This window comes from Strix uralensis, chromosome 4, assembly GCF_047716275.1.
Source record: "Strix uralensis isolate ZFMK-TIS-50842 chromosome 4, bStrUra1, whole genome shotgun sequence".
Taxonomy (NCBI): domain Eukaryota; kingdom Metazoa; phylum Chordata; class Aves; order Strigiformes; family Strigidae; genus Strix; species Strix uralensis.
Genome location: NC_133975.1, coordinates 13,153,090 through 13,170,793, shown reverse-complemented (window position 1 = coordinate 13,170,793; position 17,704 = coordinate 13,153,090). Strand labels below are relative to the sequence as shown.

Here is a 17,704-nt window from a genome sequence, read left to right as displayed (position 1 = left end):
CATGTATTTGGGTCTGGAAGGGAAGGAGGAGAGGAAGCTGGACAGGAATGACCAGATGATCACTTCTAGCTTTGGACTTTGCATCTGAGATGTCTTCAGTTTATTCCTTTCATTTGAGGGCCATTTGAGTGTTGAGTGTTCATAATGGCTGCAAATCTCAAGCAAGATGATAGTTATCTGACACCTCATAGCATCAATCTGCAGGAGGTCAGGAGAGATCCCATTTCCTCCTGTACTCATGGTTGGCTCTAGCTGCAGTCCCCCTGCCCGAGTGCACCTCCCAGCAAGTGTATGTTCCTACAGGGAGATGAGGAGAGCCACAGCCTGGGATGACGCAGTGCCTGAGATAATGGATGCAAAGAACCTAGACCTTTGGCTTACCACGTCTTTATAAAGAGAGCCTTTTTAGGAAATATCATTGTGCTTTGTGCTTTACAAGGGCCATTTCCACTGCCCAGAAATGTTGCTGCCTCATTGCTCCATCGAGAGACCATCTTCTCCTTACTTCTGGGTCACAGGCAAACAGTCTTGACTGTAGGACTTTTGTCCCTGATGCCTCTTCCCAATATAAGAGCAAAGTATCAAATTAATAATTGAGAATAAATCAGAATATCATGCCTGTTACTGATGCATAAAGCTTACACAAAATATAAGTGTTAGGGTAAGTTAGACTATGGGTACATCTTAGGAGCTGGAACCTACATTTTAATGAATCTAAAAGCTAGACTACAAAATACCTTACAAGCTGTTTGAGATGCCTAAGTACAGAAATCATTCACTTTACAGTAAAAAGGAACCGCCACCAGGAAGCAAAATGTTTTATTTCTGTAAAAAAATGTATTGTTGTTTCTTTTTCTTTTTCTTTTTTTTTTTTGTTTGTTTTGTTTTTCATTTTCTTCAATTTCTTTTTAGTTCAGGAAAGAATTACCTTGTCTACCACCCTAGTAAACATTTACCTTGTAGCCTTTATCCACTTGGATTCATTATGAATTTAGGCAGAAAACATTTAGCTTTTGTGATCATTATCTGCCATTACCTGCTATGAGGACGATTATACTTTACCATATTGAACATTACTGGAATTAGGGCTGAGTTGCAATTCCTTTAAGAAATATCTATCTCTGTGGATTTGCAGCACAATTCTGAGCATTCTGGGTAGGAAACATTTAGCTACAGGCAGTTATTTAATTTTTTATTTCTGTCCTTTTCCTTTGGTGTCAAAAATAAAATTTTAAACAGCATCATCTTCTGAAACTATAAAATAAACAGATTGTCTTAGAGGCTTACTGATTTCCCCCCCCTCCTTTTTACTTCTGTCCATCCCCCTACCCCTTTTCTAGCTGAAGTGGGATGGACCCTTTTCTCTAGTCTGTCAGTGTGAAATAACCATGAGAGTCACTGCAAAGCTGAATGGTAGTTAATAATTAAAGGCAGATCCAGAGAAAAGTATCTATAATGCATTGATTTGTGGTGGGAGGAGTATGTAAGTTGCTTTTTCTTTTTTATAAAGAAAAGAAAGACTTAGCAGCTAGTCTTGATTTTAGACACAAATCCATTTTGCAAACTTCAGACTAAGCTTCTTATTAGTCATAACACTGCTCCTGGGTACAGTGAGTTAGGTATTCAGTTTGCAGATCTCTCAGTCCTTGTTCATATTAGCTGGTCATGCACAGTCACAGATGGTTAGTATTCCTTGCTCTGAGAAAATAAATAAAAAAAATAAAAAAATAAGGAAGGACAACCCTAGGTACCAGGGTACTAAAACCAAAACAAAGACTTGCCTGAGCTGTGATCAGAGACCCTGAACATTTCCCTAATCTATTTCTCTTAAGGCACCGAGGAGTAAATATTTCTTAGGGACTGACAGTTCTCCAAATAGCTTAACCCGCTGAGAAAAAGGACGCTGTTTGAGTTGGATAGGAACCAAAGAACTGAACTGACGTGCTTGAGCATCTGTTTTCCCCTTCCTGGTTGATGCATTTAACTGGTAGCACATTTACTGCCTTTTTATTTCATTCATGGGGAATTCACATTATTTCCAGGTATCTGACGATGCCTGCTTTTTTCACTGTAGTCCTCTATGTCCTTTACATCCGTATTCTAGACCTTTCTGTCATTCAAAAATTTTTTGATCATCATCCTGTTGTGCCTTAGTTAATTAGTGCAACTGATTAAAACCAGTATGTGTTACATGTCCTCCCTGAGAAATGCACTTCAGGCTGCTTGTGTCGTGACTTGGGGAAAGGAGAGGGAAGCTACAAAAACGTATCGCTTCAGGTAAATTGCTGTCTATTTGTTGTCACAGAGATTAAAGGATGCTTTCACCTTCTCTGGACCAGGGAATATGGAGGAAACTTGATTTCTTTCCCAGCTGATGGGGAATCAATGCCCTTGAAATTGCATAGATTTCTGTGGATAGGTCTCTGGGCTGGTTGGTTTGTGAATATAGGTAGGAAATGTCTGGACTGACTCCCAGCACTGAACTTTAACATTTAAAATTTCTTTCTTCATATAGCAGTAATAATGATGCTGTATTAATTAGCTGATAGTGTAATGTGTTATGCTTGCTCATTTTGTTTCTGAAAGAAAGCCTGAGCCATTTTGATCTGTATTTTTCCTATAATGTGCACAAGAGTTTTCATTGGGTTACCATTCGCATGTTTGACTGTTGAAAGTCAAATTTTAGCTGAAATAAACTCTTGTTTCCTTACTCTTGACAGTGCTCTTTCTGAAGAAATGTCACGGTTCTCCCATTAGGAGAAAGAGTTCATTGAAGATTTAGCAGGGACAATAGAAGGGTTTTTTTTTTTATTTTTTTTTTTCCTAAACGTTGATCAGCTTGTGACGTGCTTCTGTCTTCAGGAGGTGGCTGAGTAATCTTGAATGGATGTTTTATTCATTTTGCTGTGTCTACAAAATACACTTCTACAAGCTATTTCTTGGGCTGGATTGAAAGCATCTTTTCCCTTCTACTTGATGTTGAAAAATACAGGCCTACTGCTCTATCTGAGAAAATAATGGGATTGGGAGAGGTTGGAATATTCTTTTTGTGCTCACAAAAAGATATTTTTTTGTTCCAAAGTGGGGAAATTAAAGGAGTTGAATGTTGTTTTAGATGTATGGGTGATACATTTTCCTGTAGCCTTTAATCTTGTGAAATTCTTGCAAAATACACTATTTCTTAAAAACCAAATATATGTAGGTGATCATGGATTGACATAATAGATCTGAAGTAATTTCCAGTATTCTACCTCTGCTCACTTTCTATTCTACATTGTGAGTAAACTTTTACTTCAAGAAGTGTCTATTTAGAGAGATCTTCAGAAGTGTGAGTTCCCCCTATAGGATAGAAAAACTACATCCTTAAGTGTAACCCTAGCTGTTCTCTTCGGGTAGTCTCATGTCCTTTATAACTTGACATTTAAAGTAATAAATTAGTACAACTACATGCATTTTGTGGAAAATACAGCGTGGTTGTTTCTCTTGTGCACAGAATGTATGAGATTTTTGCAAATATTGGTTTTATCAAAATTGGATCCTTCCCTTCATGAAAGAAATTTCAGGATCTGATTTAATATGTTTAGAATGGGCTTAATCCAGATTCCCATTGGTTTAAACAGACTTTAGATCAGACTCAAAATAAATGCAAGCGTATGGAAGAGTGAGGAGGGAGCAAGAAAAACACCCGTTTGCTAACAACATGAAGCTGAAAAATTGCTATTGGGTTTGGGCTGTATCCTCTGCACTCTGGTTATTAGTGCCTTTCTGTCATGGCATCAGTTAAACCTCAAACTCCAAACTCAAGCAAAACAATTTGCAGGAATTAAAAGATTCAGATTTTTTTTCTTTGTTTTGGAATAAGGTAATTTCCATAAGAAAAAGACTATGACTTGTAAACAGAGAAGGTTGTGTTGTAATTTTCAGAAATAGAATATAAATAGAGACAGGCATTTACAATACAAATATAGAGCAAACTCATTAGAAAAAAACATTGGAAAATAAATAGCAGTTCTAGAGAGATGCTCAGTATAATGAAGGACAACAGTAAATGTTACGTACACTGTGCAGAAGTTTTAACTGTTTAATATTATTATAGTTCTGTAATAAAGTATGTTGGTATGAAACACATCAAAGTCATACATGACATTTTGAAGACATGAAAGGTGGTTTTTTAGTAGTTACAAAGCTAGTCTGCTGCACCTTCTGAGATGATATATAGTTGCATAAGTTTCTTCTCTTTCCTTGGATTTCCACTTATTGATGGAAAGGCAGGTAAGGGAAAAAGTTAATTTTTCCCATATTGAAAATGTTGACTTTTTATATTACATGTCATATAGGACATATGTGATATAGAAGCACATAACTGTACATCAGACCTCCCAGCTCTGCAAAGTGCTGGTGCATTGCTGTAAGTCGCAGGTACCAGCCTTAGTGTAAGAGGTCTAGAATGGGTGCAAGACTTGGGTCTGGAAGCATCATGTGCTGGAAAAGAAGATCCTAAAGGTTAGGGGCACACAGAATTTATGTCGTGTCTCTTGATCCTGCTTCTCAGTTTGCCCTCTTTTTATTTGTTTTTTTTTTTTTTTTTTTTTTTTTTTTCCCCTATGCCTGGACTTCTGCAACTCATTTAAGCACAGATTCATTCAGTCTTCTGAGAGGGTCAATCTGGAAGTGTAGGTCCCTAGCATGATAAATCAATAGGGAAAAAAGGACTTCTAAATGGCTATTCAGATCTAGATAGTCAAAACTGAGGTATCTGTCTCTGTCCCTAGGGACTGGTACATCCTAAAGTTAGGTGGGTTAAATCAGAGTGATACATCTCTGCTTCCATTTCCCAACTGTAAAATATACAGTACTGCTACCTTATGTTAAGGGGGTGTGAGAAGCCTGAAATGACTGCATTTCTACAGAAAAGACACATGAGAAGGTGTGTTAGCGGTAACTGTTCAGAAGTGTTATAGGCATGAATTAAAAATGTTTTTCTTCCAAGTCTTGTGCTGCTTAACTGTTGTACCTATCCTTATATCTATGAAGACAGAAAATAGTAGTTCTCATAACATGAAGAAAGAATTTCTTAACATATTTCTAAAACAATCTGGGATCACAGGGGAGAGTCCAAGCATGAAAAACGTCAGTCTCTAAGGGGGAGAATTTCATATTACGAGTTTGTTACTGAAACTGTTTTGCAGCCCTAGCTACAGCCTGCTAAATGCTGACATACAAAAACTGTCTCCAAAGAATCTGTTGAACGCCTAAGTCTTTGCTGGAGTAAAATAAAGAAATATAGACCTCATTTATCAGGGCCTACAATCTTTTCCTGCTTGTATCTACTTGATCTGAAGGTCATTTAAAATGTATTAGAGGTTTAAGATTGGAATGCGAGGCTAATTTGAAACCTAAGATCTAAGATGACCAATTTTGTTAATATTCTTCATAGTGGTTAAACTAAAGCATAGTGTTCACGTGACAGCACAGCATTAACTAGGGATCCAAAATGATGTGGCATTGCCTGGTGAAATAGCTGTTTCTTTTCACAGATAGTGCTGTATAATTCCACTTAGCTTTAGTGGCCCCATGGCTCTTAAAGTAATGAACACCTAGGGCAGAGGCTGGGTGAGGGAATACTAAAAGCTGGCGAAAACTCAGTGCTCACAGATTGGAAACCTCCTGGCTTGGCTTTGGACTGAATGTGGAGAACTATCCAGCACTCCCCTGGCCCCTTCCAATGTTTTCTCTGACATATTTGGCCTCTAACCAATTTTCCCAACTGCTCCCAAGCCCTTTCTAATAGCTTCCTAACCCAGTTGGATGTTCCCTCTGCTCCTTTATGCCCTCTCTATTGGCACGGATATGAAGTTCTGCTGCTTCAGGGATAATGCTGAAGATAAATGTGCTTTCATCCTTCTTCCTCTCAAAGAGGGTCATTCCCACTATTTTACAGTAGCTGAATTCTGTTAATGTCATCTGAGGTGTTTCAAATTTATTGTGAATGTGGCCAAAGAGAGCAGACGGGCTTGGCATTTGAGTGGGAATGGTCCTCTTTCACACCATACTAGGGTCAGTGTGTTGGTACTTCTGCTGAAATTAATTATTTTAGCAAGATAAATAGAGATGAAACAGTTAAAATGAAAGGCAGATGTAGAGAGCCCAACTTCCACCCAGTAAAAGGACAATGACGGGGTGGCATTGGGCCTAGTCTGTCCCTGTATGAAGCTGCAGAGCAAATGGTCCTTGTTTGGAGAGACACCTCAACCCACTCCACTGGGAGAGTGATCATGCAGGGTGACTAGAGGATTTTTTTTAGACAGCATTTGAAGTAACATGCCTGGATGTGTTTTGTGTTATTCCTGTTTTACTAGGTAAACCCCTGAATTTTTCTTTTCCCCTCTAACTCTGTTTTTGTGTCATTGTCCAGGCCTGTTTTTGTCTTTGGAACAGAGGTGTTAAAGTATCCCTGAGCATGTTGGAATCATGGAATGGCTTCAGTTGAAAGGGACCTTAAAGATCATCTAGTTCCAACCCACCTGCCATGGGCAGGGACACCTTCTACTAGACCAGGTTACTCAAAGCCCCGTCCAACCTGGCCTTGAACACTTCCAGGGAGGAGGCATCTACAACTTCTCTGCACAACCTGTTCCAGTGCCTCACCACCCTCACAATAAAGAACTTCTTCCTTACATCTAATCTAAATCTACCCTCTTTCAGTTTAAAGCCATTACCACTTGTCCTATCATGACATGCCCTTGTAAAAAGTCCCTCTCGAGCTTTCTTGTAGGCCCCCTTTAGGTACTGGAAGACTGCTATAAGGTCACAGAATCACAGAATCATCTAGGTTGGAAGGGACCTTGAAGGTCATCTAGTCCAACCATTAACCTAGCACTGATGGATCCCAACTACACCATATCCCTAAGTGCTATGTCAACCTGCCTCTTGAACACCTCCAGGGATGGGGACTCCACCACCTCCCTGGGCAGCCCATTCCAACACCCAACAACCCGTTCTGTAAAGAAATACTTCCTAATATCCAGTCTAAACCTTCCCTGGCGCAACTTGAGGCCATTCCCCCTTGTCCTATCACTTATTACTTGGTTAAAGAGGCTCATCCCCAGCTCTCTGCAACCTCCTTTCAGGTACTTGTAGGGGGCGATGAGGTCTCCCCTCAGCCTCCTCTTCTCTAGACTAAACAACCCCAGTTCCCTCAGCCGCTCCTCGTACGACATGTGCTCCAGACCCTTCACCAGCTTCGTTGCCCTTCTTTGGACATGCTTGAGTAATTCAATGTCCTTTTTGTAGTGAGGGGCCCAAAACTGAACACAGGAATCGAGGTGCGGCCTCACCAGTGCCGAGTACAGGGGTAAGATCCCTTCCCTGTCCCTGCTGGCCACGCTATTTCTGATACAAGCCAGGATGCCATTGGCCTTCTTGGCCACCTGGGCACACTGCTGGCTCATGTTCAGCCGGCTGTCAATCAACACCCCCAGGTCCCTCTCTGACTGGCAGCTCTCCAGCCACTCCTCCCCAAGCCTGTCGCGCTGCTCGGGGTTGTTGTGGTCCAAGTGCAGCACCCAGCATTTGACCTTATTGAAAATCCTACAGTTGACCTTAGCCCATCGCTCCAGCCTGTCCAGATCTCTCCAGGTCTCTCCAGAGCCTTCTCTTCTCCAGGCTGATCAACTCCAACTTTCTCAGCCTGCCTCACAGGGAAGGTGCTCCAGCCCCCTGATCATCTTCGTGACCCTCCTCTGGACTCGCTTCAACAGCTCCATGTCCTTCTTATGTTGGGAGCCCCAGAGCTGGACACAGCACTGCAGGTGGGGTCTCATGAGAGCGGAGTAGAGTGGGAGAATCACCTCCCATGACCTGCTGGTCACACTTCTTCTGACGCAGCCTAGGATACAGTTGGCTTTCTGGGCTGCAAGGACACATTGGCAGGTCATGTTGAGCTGCTTCTCAACCAACACCCCAAAGTCCTTCTGTGCAGGGCTGTTATCAATCCACTCATTGCCCAGCCTGTATTTGTGCCTGGGATTGCCCCAACCCATGTGCAGAACCTTGCATTTGGCCTTGTTGAACTTCATGAAGTTTGCACAGACCCACCTCTCAAGCCTGTCAAGGTCCCTCTGGATGGCACATCCCTTCCCTCCAGCCTGTTGACTGCACCACACAGCTTGGTGTCGTAGAAGACCACCAAATTTGTCAGGCATACTTTGTCCTTAGTGAAGCCATGCTGGCTGTCACCAATCAGCTCCTTATTTTCCATGTGCCTCAGCATAGTTTCCAGGAGGATCCACTCTATGATCTTGCTGGGTGCAGGTGTGAGACTGACTGACCTGCAGTTCCCTGCATCTTCCTTTTTTCCCTTTTTAAAATTGGGAGTTATGTTTCCCCTTTTCCACTCAGACTGCCACAAGTTCTCAAATATGATAGGACTTCATCCTATCATATATATCAAATCATCAAATCATCAAATATATATAGGACTTCATCCGCCAGTTCCCTCAGGACCCGTAGATGCATCTCATCGGGTCCCATGGACTTGTGCACCTTCAGGTTCCTCAGATGGTCTCAAACCTGATCTTCTCCTATAGTGGGTGTTTTTTTCTCCCAGTTCCTGCTTTGCCTTCTGCATCTTGGGTGGTGTGGCTGGAGCCCTTGCTGGTGAAGACTGAGGCAAAAAAGTCATTGAGAATCTCAGCCTCTCCAATATCCCACGTAACCAGGTCTCCTCCTTCCTTCTGGAGAGGGCCCACATTTCCCCTAGTCTTCCTTTTATCACCAACATACCTATAGATGCTTTTCTTGTTGCTCTTGACATCCCTGGCCAGCTTGAATTCTATCGGGGTTTTAGCTTTCCTAACCTGATCCCTGGCTGCTCGGACAATTTTAATGCTGTTAATGTAACATGCATGCTCTGTTTCACAAAAAGTGCAAAACAAGTTTTACATCTGCCTCTGCTATATCTCTGGTCTTTTGACTAAAATATTAATCAGCATCACTCTGTCACTATAATATAAGTGCTTTGATCTTTAGCACATTTGTCCTGGCAGTGTGCCTTTCAGGTAGGAGTGTGCTGTTGCCCCCTTCTGTAGATCGTGTGGCCATTCTCATTTATGAAGCACAAATTCAGGTGTCTACAATATTCAGGAAATATAAAGTCCAGTCCTTGCTCATAATAAGAAGGATATTAAACTTTGTGACTCTTTGGCTGGTCTTGATACAGTGTCAAAGTCCTTGCTTCCATGTACAGTCTTACAAAGCCTCTTTATGATAGACAATTAAGTCTTATTTGAACACTGTAAGCCATTCTCAGAGATAAATAAATGTAATTTTGATGTCAGCATAGGTTGATGCAACCTGTGATAAATATGATGTTATCTGGTACAATGATATTTAATCTGGTGAAGACAGAGAAGCTGTGAGGGAGAGTAACCAGTATGAAAATATCTGCCAACAGCCCTGCGTCAAATGATCAGTTTTCCCAGCTTGTGGTATCCTCTGTAGATGTTTCCATATGTCTTGCATAATGCTGTCTTTTTTGAAATGAAGAGCGTAATTATTTTTATATGGTAATGTCAAAAAAGAAGTTCTGGCTTTGAAAAGGGATTTAGTGATGCAGAATGAAAGCTCACTTTCAGTTTTTATGTTTTACTATTGGGCAGTAATACTGCATGACAGATTGGGAATATTTCACAAACAGTACTTAAAATTTGATCTTTCTTTTCTGGTAGTGAATAGCTATATAACATTGATGACTAAGGTGAATTGCCTATTCATAATACTGGATTCCTGAAATATCTAGAAGACAGTAAAGATGTTTTACATATGTCTTATTTGGATGTCAGCTCTGCTTCCTCTTGAATTTTCATGGAAATGGAAAAGAATATTCAGACAATAGGTTTGCTTCTGCAGGAAGGATTGTTAATCCAATTTAGAATACACTAATTTAGGAGATAAGTAAAGCTAGTCTATATTTCAAAAAAAATTACAATTAGGAGTCAAGCCAGACTAGGAAAAAAGTATATTGCTTCATGCTTTAGAAATTTATTCTCTTGGCATGTTTGGAGATGTGGTTTTAAGAGCTTATCAAATGCAATGTTAAATATTTAGACCTAAAAAATACTCTGGTTGTGTAGAAAAAGGCAGTGGCAGACAACTGCAGATTTTTGTCAGAGATGACATTGTTTTGGGCTCTTTGAAAAAGAACAGAAAGTTTAACTGAACTAGTAGTTAAAATATTAGACACTGTTTCCCAAGCTGCAGATTTAATCTAGAACTATAATTCTGTGGCCTTCAAACTGAGTTCCTGTTTGCTTGAGTAAGCTCTGCATCTGCTGGGTGCCCAAAAATCTTAGAGCTGCATCTAATAGTTATAGAAATGAGCAGCGACATGAATATGTTAGAGTAGGAGCAATCCAGATAGGTTGACCAATTTTACATATGCTTTGATTTTTAAAGGCTAAACGTTAAAAGTTACAAACACAACAGTCTCTATTGTTGTGTTGATGGGTCAGGCAGTACCATCTAGAAGCCTGTGCTTATCCAAGCAGCCAACTACTAAAAACTGAAGTAACAGCCCAACTGCCTGAGTTGCAAATTGCTGAAGGCTGGAAAATATATTTGGGAAGTATCTTTATTTATATGCTTCCCCCATTCTTACAGTTTTTTGTTTGCTAATGTTGGAGAAAGGTTACTGATCTAGATGGACCTCTGGTATGAACTGGTATGGCTACTTCAGCCATATGGTTATCTCATCTCTCTGTCAAATATGATTGAAATCAGTCAGTGGATTTAGAACTATAAGGTAGGTATGAGTAACCAAAAGCGTATATATGCAGTGTACGTGCAGTGCCATCACATAAACAATTTTCTCAGGAGCTTGCACTGAAAATCTGACATCAGTTTTGATGATGTGAAGACTTCTCTTTTTCTGAACTTGCATTGTAGGCTCCTAAAGGCAGTAGGTTGTCTTTCTGTTCTGTGTTTGTACAGTGCTAACAGAATATAATCCTGTTCTGTGCTAGATAGTGGATTAAATATATTAGATATCTTAAAGTTACTCTTCTGTATAAATGTTTGCAGGGTCAATGTGTAAAGTACTATATTTAACATGGCTTTGAATCCGGAAGCAATCACAGCCACCACTTTGAAGACCATGCACTTACTCAGCTCTTGTGGATAGAAATACTTCTTAGAGAATAGGAATTGAGCCATTATTGTGTCTTGCCTTGAATTATGAACAAATTCGCTATACAGAATTATTACTAATGCTTAAGACAAGTGCACTGGTCCAATCAGTGACTTCATACACACTAAGTTCTCTCTTCTTCGAATACAATTTTGTTGGAAGAACTATAAATCTAATTCTTTAAGTCTTTCATGTTAAGTCATGGGTTGTTTTTATGAACTTTATCACCAGAGAGGAGTGAAAGCTTATACAGTGAATTCTTACTAGCTTTAGTAATGGTCTAAATGTCTCCTTTTGCACGTTTCATCATAACGCTGCAACAGAGTAAAGCTAAACGTTCTTTTTCCATTTACAGTTCTCCTGGTGTAATCAAATTATTCTGAAGTTGTTAATAGTATTATGACAGTTGGTCCATATGATAGACCTGTGGTAATATACCTTCATATTAATAATCTCTTGGTTTTACTTTTTTGGTAAGAGTCTTTGTTTCAAATAATGACTATAAAAACTAATGTCGACCTTAGCATGATGGTTGAAGAGCCTGCTGCTGCAAAATTGGAAATGGCTTGAGGGATTGGAGCAGTAGGTGGTTGCCTATAATCTGTTAGGGAGTTTTCTGATTATTAGTTGTCAAGAAAGTTTTGGAAGTACAGGGGGTGGTGGTGATGAATTAATAGGCTAGAACATCTTGATCTCCTGAAATAGTTACAGTTTACAGTGAAATAGTTATAGTTTAATAGCTGAAAAAGTGAGTTAGACTGTTTTCTTGAACAAAACAGCAGCATATGTTCCGGTCATACAGAGTATTAAGTGCCTATTCAAGTGACTCTCATAAACACTTCTCTTGATTTCAGTGGGTTCATTCACATGAACTAAATTAAGCAGATGCTAAAAAGTTTTCAGGAACTTGAGTGTGTCTGAGCAGTATATTTCCCTGATAGCTCTGACTGCACGGAAGTTTTTACAGTGTGCTCTCACTTTCTAATAATCTTGGGAAAACACAAAAACTTGAAATCATACTTGCAATTATACATTTGAAAGTATGAGTCTTTTGCTATTAAACTTCTGAATAGATGACCAAGAAATTTACTTCAAATGACAAATGGCAGGCATCAAAATAATACATAAGAATCTCCATGCAGATAGAAAAATAGAGATCTATGTTAAGAATGGTCCATGAAAGAAAACATCGTGGAGGGAGCATGGAAAAAAAAAAGAATTTTTTCCATAAGTCAATGTTTATGAAAAAGAGAAGGATCCTAGCAAATCCTTCACAGAAAAGGAAAAAAAAACCAAACAAACAAACAATCAAACAACAAAGATAAAATATAAACACCAGAGAAAGTGATTGATCTAGAATTTGTCCCTTTTTCCTTTCTCGCATCTCTTAGGTGACATGGTGATGAAAAGAGAGGATTAAAATGGGTTTCTTTAAAGGCAAAATTTTATTAGGAAATGATTAAAAGCACATTGTATGTCTTAAAGTGAATGTTTGCTCTTTTTGGTCCAGCCTTGCTGCAGAGCATTTTCAGAATAAAGCAAGAGAAAAGGAGGGGGGAAAAGCATAGATCATTCTAACTTTAATTATTCACAGATAAATGGAAAATTCCACAGATGCTATTGTTTTTCCTGTCCATCATTCACTGAAAACTGAAGACATGTCTATATTCAGAAAGGATTTTTGGGTCAGAAACTGCTACAACTCTTTCGTTTGGAGAACACTTTTGAGCTGTAACTACCATAACAGTGAGAATGCAGGAGGCAGGAATTCCAGGCAGGAATTAAGTTATGAAAGCAGGGGAATGGCATGTGAGAATCAAAACCCTCTCTGTGCACCCCCTCCTGCCTGCCCACCCCCCTCCCCCCCCATGAAAAAAAAAAAAAAAAAGGTGGGAGGAAGATGAAAAAGTAGAAGTAGAAAAATTTCTGAACTTCAGGGTCTCCAAGACTGGACAAATTACCAGAATTACAGTTACTACTTCCACAAAAACTTACTTCCAATACACATTGCATATGACTTTTGGAATCCTAAGGGATTTATCTTCCATTCGTTGGTCCATATGGAGAAATACTGGCCAACTCTGGCTGTATGGAGAGGTCAAGGCCTTTAGTTAAGAAACAAATAAGAGAGCAGTGCTTTCATGACAAAAGCTGAAAGCTTTCATTTTCCATTTTTCATTTATTATTTTAAATTTGTACTGTGTGACATGGTTGGTGTATGCCTGTCATGTAGTATCAAAATAAAATTTATTGGAAAGGAAAGGGTGAAAATATTGTCTCCTGAATTCTATGCGGGGAACCAGGCAGGGAACTGGAGATACAATGCTCTGTTTATTCTAATGTTCCTGGAGGGAGGTGAAACTGCAGTGGTCTGCCGTCTTGCTGCAAAGGGGCAGAAGGTGCTGGGATGAGAGCAAGCAGTAGAAAGGTAATCAAAAAGTGGTAAGGTGCAGTAAGAACTGCTCCTAAGAGAAGTCTGTGACACTCAAATACTGAGCAAGGGATCTGTACCAGACAAGCATGTCTTTATTTTGGACCAAAGTATGTACGTATTTTTACTTGTATTTACTTAAAAACCCCAAACAACCCAAATTCCAATCTTTGAGCTTCATTAACATTTTCCTCCTTTAGGGGTTGCAGGTAGAAAGGCCTTGATGATGTTATTGGTAACAAACATGTCTAAGGGATCTGAGAAGGAGGAATTCTTAGGGACTTTTGTTTCAGGGCAATGAAAGCAGAAGGGATACATTTCTTAGGTGTATTTGACCAGAAGCACCACCAGGTGTTCATAGATCTCTAGCACACAGCAGTGAATTGTTGTTGCCACCTCCATTGACATACAGTGGGTATTAACTCAAAGAATTGAGGGTGAATTTAAGATGAAATGGTTTAAAATGGTTTCACAAGTCTTCTCATAAAACAGGACACTGGATGGACTAGGAAATCTCTAGGTAACCCTGTAAATCCATCTTTAAATAAAGAATCTGGTGGGTCTAATTCTCCTCCATTGCCTAAATTTATTTTAGCTATCAAATAATAACACAAAAAATTTATTTTAGCTGTCCATGACTGATGGTAGTATGAGCTGGTTCAGAATCATACCCTTGATCGTTGCTCAGTTGCTGCTGTGCTTCAAGCCTCTCTCCATCTCCAGGCCACCCAAGTGCTTCCATCCAACCTGTAAAATGCTTGTAATTACAGAGTCCCATTGAAAGGAAATCAGTGAAACAGGGCTCTGCTCTTACAAATGATGCACAGAATCCAGAGATCCTGATGACTTTTATGTTTTTATTGTGAAATGATTCCTCCTATTCCTTGGATCTGTTTATTAATTGAGGAATTCTGGTTAGCAGGATTGCTATTTAGCCTGAAAAGATGCCCACAATCCAGAGGACAATGCTTTAAAATCTGTTAAATAGCTGACCTACATTTTTCGGATATTGGGACAAAATCCAGTAGCATAGTTGAAACAGTGGTCGGTGCCCTGGCAACCTCGTACTTCTTAGATTGTGACAGAAATCTGATAACAGTGTTTAAGAATTCAAAGATGTTTCATTACAGCTTTGTTTTTTCCTACTAAGTCATTCTCCATACTCCTGAAATGCAAAATAAAGTATTTTAATTTCTGAATGAATTTACCAGTCAGAATGGAAAATACTGACAGCTGTTTTCAGAGCTATGACTCAGATTAAGGCACTGATCCTGCAGTGTAAATAAGACATCTTGCTCCATATGGCTGCTCCCCAATGCAGTTTGCAGTTACCTGAAAGCCGTTAATTTGAAGTGTGTGGAACAACAGTAGCTTTCCCATTTGGTGTGTGCATCCCCTAGATGAACTACCGCTAGCAACCAGTACAGTGAGCCCACCTCTTGCTTCTGAAAGTCTTTAACACTTAGAACAGGTGCTGAGTTACAGAAATGGCTTATCTGGCAGGTGCTTTGTTGATGCTTCCATAAAGGTTAAGTTGAAAGCAGGTGGACTGATGGTAACCCAGTAGGATCTTCTCTGTGTGATAGTAACCAGTTTAATTCAGGAATGAGACATTGGGTTTACCCTGCAGCAAGGGGGTTCCAACATACATTGCTGAAAATCACCTGAATTTTGAAAGTTATGACTGTAGGTTGTACAGGGATGAAAAAAGCTGGCTCACTAATTTCGGGATTCAGTTTTCGGTTCTGCATGAATGTAAGGAAACAAAGTGTAATCTCTTATGTCTTTGGATATTTTCTTTATTATCTTCGTGCACTAAATATGCATTCTGGTATCTCTTAAAAAAACCTTCCGGGTCAATCTTTGTGGCCTAAGAGGGATATCAATTGTTCAGAAAAGCACAGTCTGAAACTTTTTCTTTAATAATTGGAGCCAATATATGCTCCCAGTAGTGAAGTTTCTCTCTTTTTCTCCTTAATTGCAAGCACCAGCAGAAAGCTGTAGTTAAGACACTGACAATAGAATAAATAGCTGACCTGATGGAGTGTGCTTGGGCTGTAGCCAGGAATCTCATCAGTAGATACTCTCTCCTTTGGGAACTGGTTCTTTCTCTTGGCTTTGTAAGTCTTGTAGTAACCTCTTTGAAAGTAAAAGATTTTATTTTTTTTTTAGTTTCTTGCTTTATTTTAAACCAAGCCTGTATTTTTATAAATCATCAAATTCCAACAAAGTGGTCTGGTAGATTCTGACTCTTTTGAGAATAGGGGAGATTAATACTATTTGTGAATTATGGATTGATTCTGCTTTTACTTATATCAATATACATCTAGCAATATGTGTTGTGAATTTATTAGGCTTAGATAGCCTTGAGTGAGGCTGGCATTATATCTCAGTTCTGCAAAACATTGTGTTATTTCCAAAACGCCTTGTGCATAACACCCATGGTCTGGAATTCTGTTCCCTCACAAGCTCTGGCATACAGAGACTGCAGCATAAATGTATCATCAGCATATTAATTATCTGAATAATCAAAGTGAATGCCTACAGTTGTTGTTTGCTGGAGATTTCATCCATTGGTCAGGAGCAGACGAAGTACCAGCTAAATAACAGCATGCTCCAAACTGTTGGAGACTGACGTTGACCCCGCATTAAAGCAAGCCAACAGCTGTGCAAGAAACCAGAGGTTCTTCACGTTCTACCTCTGTGGGGTTGCTATGGGAACGTGGGTATAAGAACCACTAGTATGGACTGGAAGCAAGTGAAAGAAATCTGTTTTAAATGATCTAAATATAAAACATTCAGCTTGATACACCAGTCATGGACTAGTGCTTTACGTTGTTTGACGAGTGAATTTGTCACATGATGAGTGAATGGAAAGTGATTCTTGCTGACTCTTCTCCTAGGTTGAAGATGTTTTATGGATAAAATTTGCTTGTGTATTTTGCTGGCTGTTGGTGATGTAGATGAGTAATTTACAGAGCACAGAGCTGGTTCTTGAAGGAAAAAAAAAAAGTGATACTTCTAGGAATGAAAAATGACAGACATGAAAGTTGCATTTCTCATCTTGTAGGGAAGACCAGAGCTCATTTTCTGCCTGAATTTATCTGGATAATCAAAGTTAAACACCATTGTTTAACACTTTGGATTAAAAGAAAAAAATGTGTAGATGTCCAAGAGAGTTGCCTCCTAAATTTAAAGTATCAATCAGATTGGTTCTTCCTGCTGAGAAAGTCATACAAATTGCTTGGGGCTGTCATGTGTGGGGGGGATTTATATGACTATTCCAACTCCACTGCTCATGTGAAATGGGCAATCTTTTACAAAGTCCCCAAGTTTGCAGAAAACTTTGAGTGCTGAAATCACTCATCTCAGAAAGAGAAAGGGAAAAAAAAACCCAGTCCAAAAGTAAAACTGGTAAGAGGTAAAAATAAAGTGAAATACAGTTCAGATTTTCAGGACCCCCAACTTTGCATTCACCAGAGTAATGCTGCCCATGATTATACTTCTGTTTCTTATATCAATTTATGTATATAAATATATTTATTTTCACTTGCTTTTTAGGTGATCCTGATCCTTACCAAGTATTATCATACTGACATGGGGAAAGTGCTGGAGAGCTCATTGTGGAGGTAAGTTTTCTGCTTTTCCTGTAACCTTTCCCCTCTGTTCTCAGAATAGATCTGTCTCTTTTCCCTTTTGAAACTGCTGCTGAATTGAGTTGTTAGCTGACTGATGCTAATATAGAAAGATTATCTAGATTGTCATCAGCTCTTAATCCTCTTCTTTAAATGCAGTTCCTGATGTTCAATAGCAAGGAGTTTGAAATGAGTTTTAACAGTAGAGACAAACAGTGATAAGAGAGTATGAGGTACCTTCCTGATGCCACTTTGCAAGATGCTGTTCTTTTCCTTTTCTTAGAAATTTTGCATCAAAGTTACTTAAAAACTTAGAAATACTTATTGTTTTGGGATGTGTTTGTTGGGAGTTCTTACTGCTCTTGAGTACTGTATTGAGGTTAGTAAATAATCTTGATTTGGAAGGAGTCACGACTGGATGAAATGTAGTACCAGTGCAGCTTATATTGTGTC

General features: G+C 39.3%; 1 protein-coding gene across 1 annotated transcript in view; it reads left to right on the top strand.

The window, feature by feature from the left end:
* Positions 1–17,704, top strand: part of SORCS2 (sortilin related VPS10 domain containing receptor 2) — a 573,028-nt gene that overhangs the window by 174,119 nt on the left and 381,205 nt on the right. The window contains exon 2 of the mRNA XM_074865689.1: positions 17,178–17,245. Coding sequence (XP_074721790.1) covers positions 17,178–17,245 — 68 coding nt within the window. The remainder of the gene's footprint in view (positions 1–17,177; positions 17,246–17,704) is intronic.